This window comes from Lonchura striata, chromosome 29 (assembly GCF_046129695.1).
Source record: "Lonchura striata isolate bLonStr1 chromosome 29, bLonStr1.mat, whole genome shotgun sequence".
NCBI lineage: Eukaryota > Metazoa > Chordata > Aves > Passeriformes > Estrildidae > Lonchura > Lonchura striata.
In genome coordinates, this window is record NC_134631.1 from 3174297 (window position 1) to 3192918 (window position 18622).

Genomic DNA, 18622 nt, shown 5'->3' on the forward strand with positions numbered 1-18622 from the left:
GACATTCCATGCCCCAAGTATTACTACTTTTCCCTAAGTTCTTTGTAATGTGATAATTTTCCCCCTTTTTCCTGCAGGTACTTAATTTGGATGGGTTATAACAGTGGCTGTTGACATGGGTGTGTGTAACCAAAAGGAACTTTGGTTTCTTTCCATGTAACACTTTCTGTAGCATTTGTGACACGATCTTGATGCTATCTCAGAAGGGAAAAGACAACAAATGAGAGACAGAAACAGGAATGACAGAGGTCTGGCATGGCTTATACCCCCACCTCCCCTGCCTGTGGGGTTGCTGCCCACAGCAGGTACGTGTGATCTTCTCACTGGTGAGCACAGTGCTCAACCCAGGCTTGCCCTCTGTTTCCCTTGTCACTCCTTTTTTACTCATTTCCAGGCAAATTGTTTTTGACACCTTTTAACTGTGGTTTCCCACCATTCCTCAGGTATCTCTCAGTCAACAGGCACTGATAATTCCCATCTACAAAACAGAGTTATTACTTCAGTTGGTTTGGGTTCTCTCTGTCTAGGGGATTGATTCAGTACTGATACCTCTTGCAACGAGAACATAGATTTTGTGAACTATAACACCAATTATTCCCATAATTTGAACATTCACTTGTAACCCAGCTAGTGTGTCCAGTATTGGGATGAATCAAATAAAGTATACAGCATAGCACTGATGGCAATTTCCTTTCTTGCCTGTACAAGTCACTGGCTAAGGCCAGACTATAAGAACTCTTTGACTCAAACACTCCCGATCCTCCTGTTTGAAGTGGCAGTGTTCCTCTGCCAAGGAGGTGTCGGAGGCGTCTCAGGGCTTATTCAGGCAGGGCTTAGAACCAGTGATGCAAGCTTTGCCTTATTTCTCAGTTAGGTGTTGTTCTTTGTACCTGCCTTGGATCATGTGGGTCTTCCCAAACCATTACCACCCAGTCCTGGTTGAAAGTCTGTTTGGTATCACCCAGTTTAGATGTGATAGTCCATTCCTCACGTTTCTTCACAAATTCTTTTATTTTCCTGTCATGAATTCACCCTCTTTTCCATGGTTGGGATTGCTGCTTCATTGGTATCTGGAAAGGACTTCTTAATAGCACAGTGTTAAAAGAAAAACAATACTGCATTAACTTTTACCATTAGTTTTCTTCAAAACTTTCTGGGTTTAACTACAAACTTTTTCTATAGCTGCTTCTTCTTCTTGTATCCAGCTGTGCTAATTCCTGCAGAGGCCAATTCTTCTTCCTGTGAGCTATAAGTAGTTAAAAAAAGACTAGCCCAAATTTAACACAAGATGTATCACATCTCTTGGGTTTTTGCTTTTTAGGCAACATCTAACTGTTTTAGTCTTACAGACTCATTCTTCAGAACAAAAACCTCCTTTCCTTAACAACAAAAATCAGAAGGAAAAAAAAGAAGTCTTGTTTAAAAAAATAAACCATATTGTGAGAGTCAGCTATCTCTGCTTTGATCTTATCTCTATTGGTGGTCCAGCTCTCCCTGTTTTTCACAGCTTTGGTTTTGACTCTGTCCTTCATCACTCCCCTCCCCTTGTTGTCACTCTGTCTAGCAGGAATGGGGGAGAATTTACAAATAGCGACAGTATGGGGACTTTGGGGTGTATTTCGCTCTCCCTCTCTCTCTCGCTTTCTCTTTTCCTTTCTCTCTCTTTTGCTCTCTTTTTCTCTCTTCATATTTCAACATCCACATTCCAACATCAGACCACTTTCTAACATTAGTCCTACATCCTGGAGAGGTGAGTCTGCCAAACACCTCTCCCTCCTTTTCCAACTTCCTTACAAATTTAATTACTTTTGTTTAATGTATTCTGCAGGCCTGTAATTCACGGCACCCTCCACCAAGGGCTACCAGCTACCCACAGCTGACAGTGCTAAAACTAAAGACTTATTTTGCTGTCACAATTTTCCATTCACAAGCTTGGAAGGGTTGTAGGAACAAGGTAAACCACAACTTACTTCCAAAGTGACCTTGCCTGCACTAAAAAATTTAAGGCAATCCTTGTTCATGCAATATGATTTGCAAAGAAGCCAAGGTTTGATTTGGGAAGGGCATCTGAGGACACAGAGCATGAGTTTTACCAATCTATAATTTGAAGAGGGAATAGACAAAATGTGGATACAGTGGGGGAGACAGCAAGTAAGGAATTTATCTCTGCAATACTCTCTTTTTGACTGCCAGGAAACACTCTCTAAAGAGATTCTTACGGTACAAACAATAATTGGATGGGAAGAGGCACTCCTGAATTTAAGCTTTGATGTCAAAGTAGGAAACTGCCCCTGAGCACTGCAGTGCTGGAGCACCCTGCCTGCAAACTCACCAGAGGCAAGCCACTGCTGCCACGCTGCAGGGCTGCCTGCAGCACAGAGGGAATCATGGCCAAGCCCTCCCTGCAGGCCTGGGTAATCCACACAAGGAATCACAATTGCTTCATAGCTCTCTAACTCATCAAAGAAATAGGAAACTGTAGTAAACAGAGATCTCCCTCACCATCTTTTTCATATGTGTGTGTCACATACCCACTGTGATGCTGAAAGTAACAAATTAACAGTTTACAGTAGAAGATACTGAAATTTTTCTTCATCTAGCTTTGTAGGTTTCCTTTTTCTATATGTAGCCACCTCCCATTGTGGGAAAAAATGAGCCCTATTTTTTTACAAGTGTTTTGTATGCACAACTTGAATTGCTGTTCTAGATGCACTGCAAGTAGTTAGCACTTCCAGAAAAACTAACAAACAAAGAAAACAAAAAAACTAAGAAAGCAAAATACATTTGGGTACTTGAAAAAGGACTGGTTGGAAGGAAAAATGTTTCTCATTGACCTACCAAGCAGCTGGTGTTACCTTTAGTTTAACTTTACACACTGAGAACACTTGATTGAACAGCCTGCATTGACTCAAATTAATAGCAGGTTTTGCTATGTCACAGCTGTAAGCTAGTTTTTCAATCCTAGAGTACAGTAAATTATGTATTTCAAGATAAAAATCACAATGCAAATTGGAAGAAATTTAGTACACAATTAATTTACCTCCAAAAGTCAGTTTACGACTTTCCTCTACCAGGATTGCAGAAGTTGCTGTAGCTTGAATACACACTGGCCAGCCTTGATTTACTGGATCCCACATCTTTGATAAATAAGCCACGGGTCTCTTTACTCCTCCCCACTCTGGAAACAAAACCCTATGAGCTACCCCCTTTTCTTCATTTACATACAGATGAAAGGGTTTTGCTAGTGCAGGTAAGCTTAAAGTTGATATTGGGGCTAGTTTTAACTTCATTTTTCTTAGTTTTTTGTTAGAGGGAATGCCGCGGGAGACAAGACTCATGATATCATGATCATCAAGTCTCAGTTTATTGTAACAGATTACACAGTTTATATATGTTCGTTAATTAGCTCATACCTATTGCAAAAGCCGAGCTCATGATTGGTTGCTATGTGACTTGTACTATTATCTTAAAAGTATCTTTATGATCGATACATGCCTGTCCAGCTGGCCTTGCAGTTAGAACAGCTTAGTACTCCTTTGTTCTTCTCTATCTACTTCTACATACCAAGCAGTTTCAATATCCTGCTTTCTGCACACCATCTACTCTTCAGGGCCATGCGAACTTTGCAGCAGTCACGTAGCCCTCCCTATTTGGATTAATTTTACAGTATCATGTCCCTTGTCGTTCAACCATTCCTCTGTCAGGCTCTCTTCAGTTTTTCATTATCCTTTTTGGTCCATTTTATATCATTTCCCTCTGTCAATTTTTTTATTCAAAAATTTTACTGCCTGTGTATATCCTTCAATCCACAATTTATAATATCCAAATAATCTGAGTAGCTTTCTGATTTCCCCCTTTGAAGGGGGAGGGGGAAGGGATAGAATCCCTGTGTTTCATTCTGGGTTGAGCTTTCAACTAGCCTTCCTAATCAAGTGTCCAAGATATTTTACCTCTGATTCTACAAATTGCAGCTTCCCTTTTGATACCTTTAATCCTTTTTCCCCAAGAAAATTCAAAAGCTTTATAGTAGCCTCTCTAACTTCAGCTTCAGCTTTCCCAGAAAGTAAAAGATCATCAATGCATTAGATAACTTGTATTCCAGGGGGAGTGGGGAAAGTTTGTAGTATTGTTTCTAAAGCTTGTCCAAATAAGTTTGAGGATTCTGTAAACCCCTGTGGTAGTTTTGTCCATCTTAATTTCTGTTTTCTCCCAGTTAGTGGGTCCTTCCATTCAAAAGCAAAGATTACTTGCTCTCCTGGGCTAATGGGCAAGCCCAAAAGGCATCTTTAAGGTCCACTACACTAAACCACTGATGCTGGGGAGGAACTTTACTGAAAAGAGTATAAGGATTTGGTACCACTGGATAGCGGGTCTGAGTTCTTTTGTTAACCTCCCTTAAGGCTTGTACCAGTCTATAGCTCCCATCAGGCTTCTTTACTGGGAGTATTGGGGTATTATGGGGAGACATACAAGGTTCTAATGTCCCATCCTTTATTAGTCCTTCTATTACTGGCTTTAAACATTCCCGTCCTTCTAAAGATACAGGATACTGCCGTACACGTATGGGACAATTTTTTTTTCCTCAATTGTAATCTTTATGGGGTCAATATTTAATCTTCCCCTATTTCCCTCCCCAGCCCAAACTTCCTTGTTAATTCTTCTTCCATCCTCCTGGCCTAGTTTTAAAAGTCTAGCTGTCATCTTCCCATCTTTTGGATCAACCCCTATTCCTAATTTCACTTGTAAATCTCGTCCCAATAAATTGCTACCTGCCCCTGGGACCAAGAAAACATCCCTCATCCAAAATCTAGTTTCTCCCTCTATTGCCACATTTTTAATAATGGGTACTGTGAAACTCTCTCCTTTTGGTCCTGTTACTTTTACAGTATCTTTGCTTACACTATAACCTTTTGGAATATTTAACATAAAGGTTCTTTTTGCCCCTGTGTCTACCACAAATTCCAATTCTTCTTCTTGGGGACCCACTCTTAAAGTTATCTCAGCATTCCCCACCTGGACCCCACCTGTGCCCCCCCCTCGGCCCCATGGCCCCGCGAGGGGAATTTGGGGAGGTGGGAGTGGGGCAGCGCCAAGGCCGGGCCCCCCCGCGCTGTCCTGGCGGGAGCGGCTGCAGTGGGGACCGAGTGCGGGCGGGAGCGGCCGAGAGCCCAGCGCTGCCCCAGCCCGACCTGCCCCAGCTCCATCCCTGCCCCTGCGCTGGGATGCTGTGGGTGTGGGGGGAAGAGGGAGCCGGCAGTGGGTGCTGGGCCTGGGGGCAGGAGGAGAAGGGAAGGAGAAGCAGCCTTGAGGAACAAAATAGTCAAACGATGCAGGTGGCAGGAGAAGGTGGGTTTGTGCAGGAGAAGGAGGAATGGCAGGAGGAAGAGGAGTGTGAGGAAGAGCAGAGACACAAGAGGAGGAGGAGGAGCAGAAAGAGGAACCAGCAGAAGGTTCCACCCCTCCCTGTGTCTGCAGCCTCCCCCCAGCCCCAGGAGCGCTGCTCCCCCCACATGCAGCAGGTGACTATGGAGATGGAGCCACGATCTTCACGGGGTGAATCTTGGTGTTTCTGAGCTTCATCTGTGTCTTGAAGTTTGTGGGATTTTTGGGCTGGAACTTCGTGTTTTGGAGGTTCTTACAGACACAAGATTCCCAATGACTTCCTGAGATGAACTTGGGCAAGGAGGAACCTCCAGTCCAAGGTGCTCTTCTCTTGTTTTTCCCTCAAACCAGGATTTGTCATTTCCAGGGCGTGGCTGGATGGAGGAGGAGGAAAAGCCCCGGAGATGCTGTAGGAGGAGGAGCTGCAAACCCAGCCCAGGGAGCTGCGGGGAGGAAAGAGCCCCCCTGAGCCAGGAAGGCGGGCAGAGATCCAGGCGGAGCTCGGAGCTGGTGCAGAAGCCTCATGGCAGGGAGAAGCCCCACAAGTGCTTGGAATGTGGGAACGGTTTCAGCTGGAGCTGCCACCTGATCCGGCACCAGAGGATCCACACTGGGGAGAGGCCCTACGAGTGTTGGGAGTGTGGGAAGAGGTTTCAGAGAAGCTCCCATCTCCTCCTACATGAGCGGATTCACACAGAGGAGAGGCCCTACCGCTGCCCCGACTGCGGGAAGGGCTTCAAGGAAAACTCCAGCCTCACCATGCACCAGCGCATCCACACCGGGCAGAGGCCCTACGAGTGTGGGAAGTGTGGGAAGAGCTTCATAGACAGGTCTGGCCTGATCAAGCACCAGGTGGTCCACACTGGGGAACGGCCCTATGAGTGCTTGGAATGTGGGAAGAGCTTTGGGTGGAGCTCATACCTGCGAGCACACCAGCGCATCCACACTGGGGAAAGGCCCTACGAATGTCCCCAGTGTGGGAAGAGGTTTCACACCAGCTCTGATGTCCTCAGACATGAGCGGATTCACACAGAGGAGAGGCCCTACCGCTGCCCCGACTGTGGGAAGGGCTTCAAGGAAAACTCCAATCTCACTGTGCACCGGCGCATCCACACCGGGGAGAGGCCCTACAAGTGTGGGGAGTGTGGGAAGAGCTTTTCACAGATCTCAAACTTGACCCAACACCAACGGAGGCACCACTAAGGGAAGCCCTGTGAGTGCCATGAGTGAGGGAAGAGCTTGGAGTGAGGGAAGAGAGTGAGGGAAGAGCTTGGTGTGCTGCTGCAGCTCCATCTCCCATGGGAGGATCCGGGCTGGATGATCCCCAGTGACCCCCGTTGGGCAGAGCCCTGGTGTCCCCGTATGGGGAATAAAACAGAGAGTAAAGCAATGGAGCTGATAAAGGGGCCGAATATCTGAGGCCTGACTGAGCAGAAACTGTGGGAGACACAGACACAGTTTAAGTCTCCCTGGGCAAGAAGTGACCAGAAAAAATGGTGCGAGTGTTTGTGATAAGATAAATGTTCCCAGGTTACTGGATGTCACGAAGAATGTGTAACCAATGGGAAATTGTTACCAAAAACAGAGCCCTCTAGAAGCACCATACAAGTAAATCCCTGTATAAACACCTGGTACACTCAATAAAATTGGCTTTGCTCTAAACTCGTATGTCCCCGTCTCTCCATGGTGGATAACCCTGTTGTGGGTGATCCCCGTTGGGTGGGGGAAGGCGCTGGAGGGATTTCTTTCCCTTCTCCTGGTGCTGCCGTGGTTTGGTTGGTAATAAATTCCCTCCCTGTGCCCAGGCCGGGTCTGTTGTCCCCGTGCCGGTGCTCGGGGCGGGATCTCTCCCGTTCCTTCTCTGCACTGCCGGGCCTCTCCTCAGCCAATGAGAGAACGCGGTGGAGAAGAGTCAGCCAATGAGAGCGAGCGGGGCTGATGACGCACCAGTTGCCGGGCAGACCCGCAGCAGGCAGTGTTCCCCACCTGGACCCGCCCTCCCTGCCCAGTGCCGGCCCCGCCGTGGGGTCCCCCCAAGTCCCTCCCCAGTGCCCCCATGAACTGGGCTGGGTTTAACTGGGAAGCTTTACTGGGAACACTGGGAGCAGGGGGCAGGGCCAGAGTGACAGCAGGGCTGGGGGACACTCGACCCACCCAAAATCAGCGTGGGGATAGAGCTGGGAAGGTCCTGGCTCGGCCCGAGGCCACGGGGAGCGGCTGCGGCCGCCGGCGTCTCAGGAGCTCTGTGGGCAGAGAAAAGGGGGTGACACCGGGCTGGGGGCCCCAGGGGAGCACACACATTCTAGAGGAGGGGGGACACGACACACGGGACCCCCCAGACATTCTTGCGCAGGTAGAACCCGATCCCCAGTGCCAGGAAGACAGAACCCAACTCGGGTGTCTCCAGTTCCTGTCAGCATCTTGCTGCGGCAGCATCCAGCAGCATCTCTGGGTGGTCCGCAGGGGTCAGGATCTCCCAAAAACTCTCACAGACACCCAGGACCCTCCAAGCACCCTCCAGGTCACTCCCAGCCCACTTAGGATCCCCTGAAACCTCCCTCTTGATCCCTTCCTGACCTCCCCTGGACCCACCAAAGCCCCTCCTGTCACTCACAGGATCCCACAGCCTCCTTACAGTCACCCCCACTGCCCCAGGACCCCCAAATCCTCTCCCAGTCTCTTCCCAATGCCCACCAGGACCCTCAGAACCCCATCCCACCCTCCCCAGTATCCTTCAAACCCCTTCTTAGCCCTTCCAAACCCCCAACCTCCTCTCCCAGTTGAAACCAGGCTCTCTCCAACTCCCTCCCAGTTGCTCCCAGCACATCCCAGTGGCTCTCGCAGCGCCCCCAGTTCCTCCCCCATACCCCAGTTCCGGCTCACAGGTTGTTCCAGGCTGATGTTGTTGGCAGGTGAAGGTGAGCCCGGCCCGGGTTGGGGTTTCCAGCAGCACCAGAAGCTGGTGGGTCCAGTCCCCGTTGGGGACCACGTTGGTCGCCACCACAGAGAGCTCCTGCTGGCCCTGGAACCACCTCAGCTGGATGGGAGCAGGCGGCCGGGGCCGGGCCAGGAGCTCGAGGGCAGCAGAGAGATGGACACGCTGGGGGGCACTGGGAGAGAGTGGGTGTAATAAATACAAAGGTCATTGTTCATCAAAATGAGTGTTAAAGGAGACAAGAATTTGAACTGAGTAGGGAATGCAACTAGCATAGAAGACTGTGTATCTAATTATATACAAGTTTAGTTTTAGGCCAAGGACAATCTGCAAGGAAGATGAGGAGCCTTCATTCCTGCGACCTCCAAAGGCAGAAAAAAAGACCCCCAGCGACCAATTGCACCCGTGCAGAGTGCATCGAGAGAAAATACGTCAACTGGGACGTATAAAAACAAAAAGGTCAAAGGGGGAAGGTGCTCCGTGGCAGAGCAGAGGGTCCCCGGCTGCCCTGCGCTGTTCTTTTGCTTAATACCGCTTGCTTAATAAATTCTTGTTAATTGATTTATCTATAATTAGTCTCCCCAGTTGAATTTGTCCATAACAAATTTGGTGCCGTGACTCGGATAAGGGCGACCGGGTGGGAATTCCTAATCAGGGAGGCGCCCCGCTGCCTCTGCAGCGGCCCTGGTGCAGGCTTTTCCTTCCCAGACCCTTACCGACGAACCCAAATTCGGTATTGAGCACAAGGGATACCGGTAACCCCGTAATCTTTGTGCACGAAGCCGGGTGAAGATGCAGGACAGCGTGAGTATAAAAGTGGGGATCCGCTGGGTTGGGCTGGGATCCCAGGACATAACGCGTGAGACGTCCTTGTAGGACGAGGCACGGGCAGAGCTCTGAGTAGTGCGGTTTGCAGAGCCCGCGAGGGGCTGGGCACCAACAGGGGCCGCGAGTGTGTGTGTGCCTGAAGGTGTCCTGGGAGATGGGACAGAGGAAAAGCAAGCCCTCTGCTTCCATGGGGACGGGGACCCCGGTAACGCTTCCCCAGATCCCCCCTGACAGTCCGTTAGGTCTAATGATAAAATCTTGGGATGAATATCCTTCAAGGAAAGGGAAAGATAGGGCAAAAATGATACATTATTGTATAAAAGAATGGGGAGGAAAACACATCTGTAGTGATAATTTATTTTGGCCAGTTTGGAAACTTCAAGGACTGGATTTGCCGGTCATTAAACATTTATGCAAACTCCAAAGAACCTTTTGATATGGAAGAGAGCAAGTATGCTGCTCTCTGGATAGTGGGGGAAACAAGAGCAAAACATTTTGCCTGAGGCACCCAGGGAGGGAAAAAGAAAAATAAAAAGCCTGAGGAAGTTCCAACTGCACCCCCTCTACCATACATCCCTCCTCCTCCTCCAGCCCCACCAGCACCACCCGCAGTCTACCCCGATTTAGATCAAGGGGGAGATTTTGATAACCAAGAGGTAGAAATCCCAGAGCCGGTCCCTGAGGAAAATCACTGCATTACTCGTAGTCTAACAAGGGGGGAAAGAGAAAGGGAAGGGCAAGCCCTATATCCATGAAGAGAAGTAGCTTTGGGAATGATCCCTAACCCCAATGTTGGTCAGCACGGACAATCAACCCAAATTCTGGGACTAGGTTATGTGGAGGTACCTCTCAATTCAGGAGATGTGAGGGAACTCAAGAACATGTGAACAAATTCAGAATCCAGCTGAGGTGGCAGAGTACCTGAAAGAGAAATGCCATGATAAGTCTAAGGAGAAAAAGATCATTGCAGCAAGCTGGGCCCTGGCATGTGCTTATCACACCCTGCTAGATACTGTAGGGCAGCAGACAGAGGAAGGGGGGCAAGGAGATAAATCAGCAGCGATCCCAGTCACTCAGGCTGCAGCCAACAGCCCCGGCTGGAAGCCAGCAGCTAAACCAGACAGGGAGCCTAAGCCATCAGCTAAACCAGACAGTGAGCCTAAACCAGCAGCTAAACCAGACAGGGAGCCTAAGCCAGCAGCTAAACAAGACAGTGAGCCTAAACCAGCAGCTAAACCAGATTGTGAGCCTCAACCAGTGGTTTTTGCTATGAGCACAATGGGCCCGTGATGCCTCAGGCCATCAGGGCAGAGATGCCACCTACAAGTGGGCACGAGACCGAGGGGTGGATCTAACCATGGATAGTATTTCTCAGGTGATCCATGACTGTGAGACCTGTGCTGCCATCAAACAGGCCAAGCGGGTGAAGCCCCTGTGGTATGGTGGGCGGTGGTCCAAGTACAAGTATGGGGAGGCCTGGCAGATTGACCACATCACACTGCCCCAGACACGCCAAGGCAAGCGCTACGTGCTCACCATGGTAAAAGCCACCACAGGATGGTTGGAAAGCTACCCTGTGTCTCATGCTACAGCCCATAACACCATCCTGGGCCTTGAAAAGCAGGTCCTGTAGAGGCATGGTACCCCTGAGAGGATTGAGTCAGACCATGGGACTCATTTCAAGAACAGCCTTATCAACACCTGGGCTAGGGAACATGGCATTGAGTGGGTGTACCACATCCCCTACCATGCACCAGCTGCAGGCAAAGTGTAGAGGCACAATGGACTGTTAATAACCACCTTAAAAGGATTGGGTGGGGGATCTTTCAAAAACTGGGAGCAACATTTAGCAAAGGCCACCTGGTTAGTTAACAGCCGAGGTTCCACCAATTGAGCAGGTCCTGCCCAGTCTGAGCCCCTGAATATAGTAGATGGAGATAAAGTCCCAGTGGCACATGCCAGAGGTTTGTTATGGAAATCAGTGTGGATCAATTCTGTCTCGAGTACAGACAAACCCATTTGTGGGATTGTCTTTGCTCAGGGACCAGGTTGTACATGGTGGATAATGCAGAGAGATGGAGCAACACGATGTGTACCTCAGGGGGATCTGATTGTGGGGTGAGACTCAAATGCAAATATCACTGTTTGCTGGATGTTGCTGCCAGTGTCTGTACACAAAAACACACAGACATGAGACAGAAGGAAATGTGTGTCAAAGGTTTGAGCAAGTGAAACAGAAGGAAATGTGTAAGTGTCAAAGGTTTGAGTAAATGAAAGAAGTTTTTACTTGATGAAGTTTATACATGATGTTGAAGATATGGAGATAAGGGGTGGAATGTCCGAGGGTGATGTTATGGTGTTTTTATCTCCAATCGTGGGTTCTGTTTATGTTTGATATTCTGTTCTGTGCTTTCAGAACTGACTCAGAAAGTGAAGGTTTGTTTTGCCTTGTTATCAGCCGGCTCACCTCCCCCCATGCTCTGCTGTCTAGAAGAGGCCAGTGCTGGCTGGCTTGCTTTGCTTTGCTTGCTGGCTTTTGCTTGCTTTGCTTTGCTTTTTTTGCTTGCTTTTGCCTTTGCTTTTTAAATTAGTTTAGCTGAGCAGTCCAATTCTTTCCCTGGACTGTTCCTTTTCCCTTTCCCTTTCCTGAATACCATCCAACCTGCTCTGGACTGGGACCTGGGAACCCCAAGGAGCACCGGGAGCCTGCGCTCTGTGATCTGCAGCAGCCATCCCCAGTGCCCAGAGCAATCCCCAGCGCCCAGACCCGGGTGACCACCCCCAGGAGAGACTTTCTGGATTTGTCATCTCTTCAGAGTGGTGAAAGAGTTTTGTTGTCATCCGGTGTTGTTCATTTTTTTAGTGCTGGGAAGGGTTTTGTTTGTTAAATAAACAGGTTCTTTTCCACTTCTCTCAGAGAAAATTCTTCCCAAATCAGGTGGGTGGGGAGGGGCCGTGGGGGTTTGTTTTCTGGGGGCTCCTTCCAGAGGTTTTTCTCCCAAATTTGCCCTAAACTAGGACAAATATTTTGCTGCCCATTTCGTGTCTGGAGAGAGTGAAAAAAAAAAAACCCAACCTGTTCTAATAATATTTTGGTTCCAATTATTTTGTGTTAGTATTGAGCAGTTACTGGCTATGTTGTTTGAATTCATAGTGTCTTTTAGAGTGGAGGCCTGTATGTGTTTCTGGTCCCTAGGGTTTTTTGAGATCTTAATCCCTCTATGGTCCCTAGGTTTATTTTCTTATTCAGGAATAGCTCCGGTATTGTCCCTAATATGTAGTTTTTGTAGTAGAAGGGCACTGACCAGAATATCCATCGGGCTGGGCTTGGGTGTAATGGCTTTCAGGGGTCTATGAAGGTGCTGAAGTCTGTTCCAGGAATGCATGGCTCATAGTCATGGTTGTGCAGCCAGTTTGTTAGAGGGGAAGCAGGGGATGAGGCTTTTCAGCCTTTACTTTCCTTCTCCTCTGAATCTCTCAGCTCCCTATTAGAGAATGTTCCGTTTCCCCTGACTGTTAAAGAGACCATCTTTAATGTGTTTAATCTGGTAAGCTTTCTCTCTACAGTCTGCAGTCTCTCTAGAATGAGGGCTGAGATTTCTAGAGGGGCTGAAGAGACCCCTGACCCAGGAGTAGATCCAGGTGTGAGAAATCCTGAGTGGTGTGGGAAATGGGGGGCGCGGGAATTGGCACATAGACCATTTTCCCACATTCAAATAGATTTTACTGATTTGCCTGAAGTAGGAAGGTATAAACACTTATTGGTGATAATAAATCACTTGACTCACTTTGTAGAGGCATTCCCTACCTCTAGGGCAACTACACAAACAGTAGTAAAAATACTATTAGAAGAGATAATCCCCCGCTACACACTAGCAGAAGTAATAGACTCAGACAGAGGGCCACACTTTGCCTCCAAAATAATTAAAGAAGTAGTTACAGCTCTAGGAACAAAGTGGCAATATCATACTCCCTGACATCCACAAAGCTCAGGTAAAGTGGAAAGGGTAAATAGGAAAATTAAGAAACAACTAACTAAATTGATGTATAAAACACAATCATCCTGGGTAAAAATGTTTGCCTTTAGCCTTGTTAAATATAAGAACTCAGCCCAGAACCGATATTGGAATTTCTCCATTTGACATGCTTTATGGGATGCCTTATGACATGGATTCTCCTATAGATCACCCTGAAATAAGTAATCAACAAATTAACCAATCTGTCATGCAACTTGTGAAGGCTCGGGAAGGGCTTAGAAGAGCTGGGTTACTAGTGCAACAACCTCATTTAGACCTAGCAATCCATAATATAAATCCAGGTGATAAGGTGTCAATAAAAAACCTAGAAAGAAACCTCACTAACCCCAAACTGGGAAGCCCCCTGTGTTGTTTTACTCACTACAGAAACTGCAGTCAGAACTGCCGAGAAGGGGTGGACCCATGCGAGCCGAATAAAGGGAGCGATTCCTGCTGCTGCCCAAGAGCCCAGGAGAATAACCAGCCAGCCCGGGGACCTTAAGGTCACATTTAAATGGACTGAATGGACTCAGTAAGAATTGTACAAACCAGCTGGTAGAGTGAGATATTGGACTATGGATATCCTATAACTAATGATTTTAGAGTATATTGTACAAAGAAGGATTGTAATTGTTACCCTTTTGTATGCTATATTTGTAAAATTTGCCAGGAACGGTGGTGGGTCCATAGTTACAGAGGCACTCCTCCTAGGGGTATTTGTAAAGGTGTTATCAGTTAGAAATAGAACTGACAGAGTCAGTCCTAAGGATTGGAGAAGAGAACGGGACCCTACCAAGGGAATCCCAAGAGTGGTGGGAGGTGTTTACTAAGGGGGCTAGACCCGAAAATTGTTGTTTCCACTCCATTGAATCAATTCCCCTAATTGTTCAAATTATCAAAGGGAATTGCTGGAAAACTTTACCTGGGATTCAGTGTGACTCACCACAAGTGAAGGATAAAAGCTGGGAATCATTCAAAAAGAGGCAACAAAAGCAGAGTTTGGGTCCTCTTGAAGAATATCCTTGCTCCAAGAAGATGGTGCGCCTCGCGGCTCGGAGCAACCGAGTCGGCGAGCGAGGCAGAGGGATGAGAAGCGGTGGAGGAAAGAGCCCTCAAACTGGGACAATTCAAAGTATTTCAAGAACTGCCTCAAGGATACTGATCTCCCAAGGCTAAAGGTGAGCCAGGCAATAACATGTCAAAACAAACACTGGGAATGGGGAGATAATGATAATCAAACCCTGGGGCGGTTTGGACTCCACCCTTGCTGGCAAATCCTGTTCATATTAGTTATATGTTGTACCTGGCCTGTACAAGGGGACTATGCACACCAGCCATTTAATTGGACTCTGACCAAAATAGACCAAGGGAAAGTTGTTAAGCATAATGCCACCACTGTAGCTCCCATTTTTTTGTTACTAACAAAGACTTGGTAAACTCTATGTGGGGATGGAGTAAACCTGAACTCCAGGCTACCTATTGGTGTCCTAGTTCCCATCCTGGGAGGAGATATTGTCATTATCCTGGGGAATATCTGTGTGGGTATTGGGGCTGTGAAACCATAGCAACTGCCTTGGCTGTCACCCATCCAGATAAATTTTTAAAGGTCTCATGGTACCCTGAGGGGTGCAAAACTCCGGGGTATGGCACTCAAGGAGAAAATCTGTATGAGGGGGATTGCAGGTCCCATAGTATTGTTGTTACTAAGTTTAACTTTCAGACCTTACATTTTTAATAAAATCATAGACATTGTAAAAGGAAGACTAGAGGCAGCTCATCTAACACTTATTAGAGATAGGTAGGAAACATTGCCCAGGGACTTAGAAGTAGATTAAACCCTGGTCTTAAGCTACCAAGAGTTAAAGTGTTTTAATGAACAAATTGGTAAAGAGAAAAAGGGGGTGTTGTAATAAATAAAAAGGTCTTTGTTCATCAAAACGAGCATTAAAGGAGATAAGAATTTGAAATGAGTAGGGAATGCAACTAGCATAGAAAACTGTGTAACTAATTATATAAGTTTAGTTTTAGGCCAAGGACAATCTGCAATGAAGATGAGGAGCCTTCATTCCTATGACCACCAAGGGCAGAACAAAAGACCCCCCAGGAACCAATTGCACTGGCACAGAGTGCATAGAGAGAAAATACGTCAACCGAAAAAGAAACGGATGATAAAACCAAAAAGGTCAAAGGGGGAAGGTGCTCCGTGGCAGAGCAGAGGCTTCCTGGCCACCCAGCGCTGTTCTTTTGCTTAATACCGCTTGCTTAATAAATTCTTGTTAATTGATTTATCTATAATTATCCTCCCCAATTGAATTTGTCCATAACACCCCTGGCCCAGCAGCAGGGGACAGGGGGCACGGCCTGTCCCCCTGGCCCAGCAGCAGCCCTGTGCCCTGCCCAAGGCGCTCCCAGCAGGGGCTGGGCCCCAGAGGCAGGGGCAGACCCCAGTCCCAGGGCAGCGTTTCTGCCCCGTCCCCTGTCCAGCCCAGCCTGCCCCGTGTGCACAGTGACCGCTGGCACGGGCTGCCCTGGACACTGTGACCTGCTGGGGACACTGAGAGCTGCCCCGCTGTGACACTGCCCTTGGGATTGCACAGGCACCAAACAAACCCCAGCCAGCACCGCCCCGTGTCATGTCCCAGGCACCGAAGAGCATCAGAGCTAGCCCCGCTCCTGGTGATGTCCCAGGCACCAGAGCACATCCCAGCCCCTCTCCTGTTGATGTCCCAGGCACCAGGACACATCCCAGCCCCGCTCCTGGTGATGTCCCAGGCACCAGGGCACATCCCAGCCCTGATCCTGGTGATGTCCCAGGCACCAGGGCACATCCCAGCCCCACTCCTGGTGATGTCCCAGGCCCTACGAGTATCCCAGGTGTGGAAAGAGCTCATCACATGGCTCAGCCTTGACCCCAAACCAGCAGAGGCACCACGAAGGGCAGCCCTGCAAGTGCCCCAGTGTGGGAAGAGCTCCGTGCGCTGCTCCAGCTCCATCCCCCACGGGAGGATCCATGCTGGATGATCCCCAGTGAGCCCCGGTGGGCAGAACCCCGGTGACCCATGGTGCTGCTGATCCATGTTGGGAAGACACCTGGCTGTGGGGCTCCACATCCTCCTGGCTGCCTGTGGCCTGGATTTTCTTTTCATTTCTCTTTGCCCTTTCAAAACTCTTAAAAGCAGGTAAAAATAAAGATGTTGAGCTAAGACAAGGATGGGGACATGGGAGGGGTCTTGCAGGGGATGTGGAGGATGCTGGGTTTGAGGGACTTGAGGGTTCCTGGGAGGGACCTGGGGGTTGCTCAGGGCTTTGGGCACCCCAGGCTGAGCGGCTCCAGTTGCCCTGGGAGACCCTGGTGGAGGTTCTGGGCAGCTGGTCAAGGACCCCCTGCCCTGGAACTGTCCCCATGTGCCCCATCCCAACACCTCGTCCCCCTGCAGTGGCTGCCCCATTCCTTACTCCCCTTCCATACTCCCCTGGCCCCTGCCTGTTCCTGTGTCCCCCCTGTCCCGTTCCCGTCCTGCTCCCATCCCAATCCAGACCTCATTCTTGATCCCTGCACCGTATTCCCTGTCCCTGTCCCCATTCCCATTCCCTGTCCCCATTCCCGGTGAGACATTAATTTTGAAGAATTAAGAATTTTAGGAAAGTTAAGATGATAGTTAAATTGGATGTTGCTGACTTAGCAGAAGTAGATAAATCGGCTTTGTTCATAGTTAACAGTAGCTGGATCTTAGATAAGATATCCAGGATCTATTAACTCATTGCTTGCCAGCTTTATGTTTGGGTAGCTGTGCTTATCATGAGAAACAGGATGTGATCAACAGATTTCAGGGACACAAAAACAGTTGCAGACTTCCCATACTTTAGGGATTCATTAAGCACAGGGAAACGGCAAGGATTCATTTGTCACGTGTGCATGGGAAAGGCAGAAAGGTCAGAACAAGGAAGACTTATTTTACTTCTTCATTTTGGAGACCCCTCTGCAAAATGGACCCCCGAGTCATTTCAGGGAACAGAACCACACATGCATAATTGCCTTTTTGCCAATTAGCATATGAAGCGGATCAGAGGAAGTGACAGGGATATGAATATGCATTCATATGTTGTGTATTCAAGACTTCTGTAAATAAAAAAGCTTTCTGATACCTGTGATTTTTGCAGTGTGCATTAGGGAATTATCCCACGTACTGCCCGGCTGTCTCAATAAACATACACTTTCTAACTTTAAACTCTTAGAGAGTTTTTGTCTGTCTCAGGTGGAGATCAATATTAGATTTATATTCATATTTTAGTAAATCATTGTCTTAAAGAAGTCCTAGTATGTCTATTAACATGTCTTTTCTTAATATTCTAGTAATTATTCTTGCATTGCTTCAAGATAAACTGGTATGATTCAAAGAATATCCACTGAGGTACACATAGAACATGGATTTATCATAAGCAAATTGCAGTTGCAAAGTTTTTTCACTGAAATTCTGCCACTTGTCATAATTTCAAAAGTTAAAAGTCAGGTATTAAAGTCAATAACAAAATTTCTAACAAAGGGAAAAAAGTATATGGTTTCCACTAGATAAAATATAAATACAGAAAATGTCTCCCAACCAAGTTCCTTGCCCTGATCAAAACATCTCCCAATCAAGTTCTTCACCCTGAACCTGGCTGGTAAAGAAAAATATTATCAGTAAACATGTATGAAAGTTTGCATAAGTTAGTAGTATTCAAAATCCATGTTCTGTTCCTATTATTATTTCTTATACAAAGAAAAAAGGGGAAAGGGGTTGGATTGAGGGTAAACCCTCCTCCCCTCTGAGTCTGTTCTCATGTTTTACAATAAATCCTACAACAGTACAATACAGCTGCCTAAAATATGGACACTGGAAACCACAAACAGCATTACAAATTATCACCTGCCTCATGGACAGTTCATATAAGGACTTGATTTGTTTACAAATTATTTCTCATGTTTACAAACAGGTTTTCTGTTTACAGACTGTTTTCTGGGAATTCAGTTTTTCTCCAAGGGATCAAGTGCTGAAAGGTTGTTTTTTAAAATTGGGTTTTTCTCTAAGGGTTAAATGGGCTCAGGGTTAAATAGCTTTCTGCTCTTAGAGATAAGTTCAATTTGTAACCAAGAAGCATTATGCCTGTGGCCTGAGTTCTCCCCTAACAGTTCCTGGAGGGGAATGCTGCAGCTCCAGTGTAAATTAGATGCACGCTGTCCTCTGTCCCCATGTTTGCAAAGGGCCCTTGCAGATGGGTGACAGAGAACAATACACAGAATTTGATACAGAAAAGAAGGGTGAGGTGTTACCATGATGGACAGGGGGAACTCTGCTTGGGCGGGGACTGTGCCTCACCTGCTGCTGTCAGCGCTGCCCGGGCCCCAGGGCTCAGAGCAGCATTCCTGCCCTGGCCCACACGTTCCTGGTCTGTGTCCCACGACAGTGCTTATGATGGCCAC

The 18622-nt window shown here is 47.7% G+C and overlaps 1 protein-coding gene across 1 annotated transcript in view; it reads left to right on the forward strand.

Annotated features, from left to right (window-relative positions):
- The window catches only part of LOC144247620 (uncharacterized), a 660598-nt gene that overhangs the window by 395561 nt on the left and 246415 nt on the right, over window positions 1–18622 (forward strand). The window contains exon 7 of the mRNA XM_077788929.1: window positions 6003–6368. Coding sequence (XP_077645055.1) covers window positions 6003–6368 — 366 coding nt within the window. The remainder of the gene's footprint in view (window positions 1–6002; window positions 6369–18622) is intronic.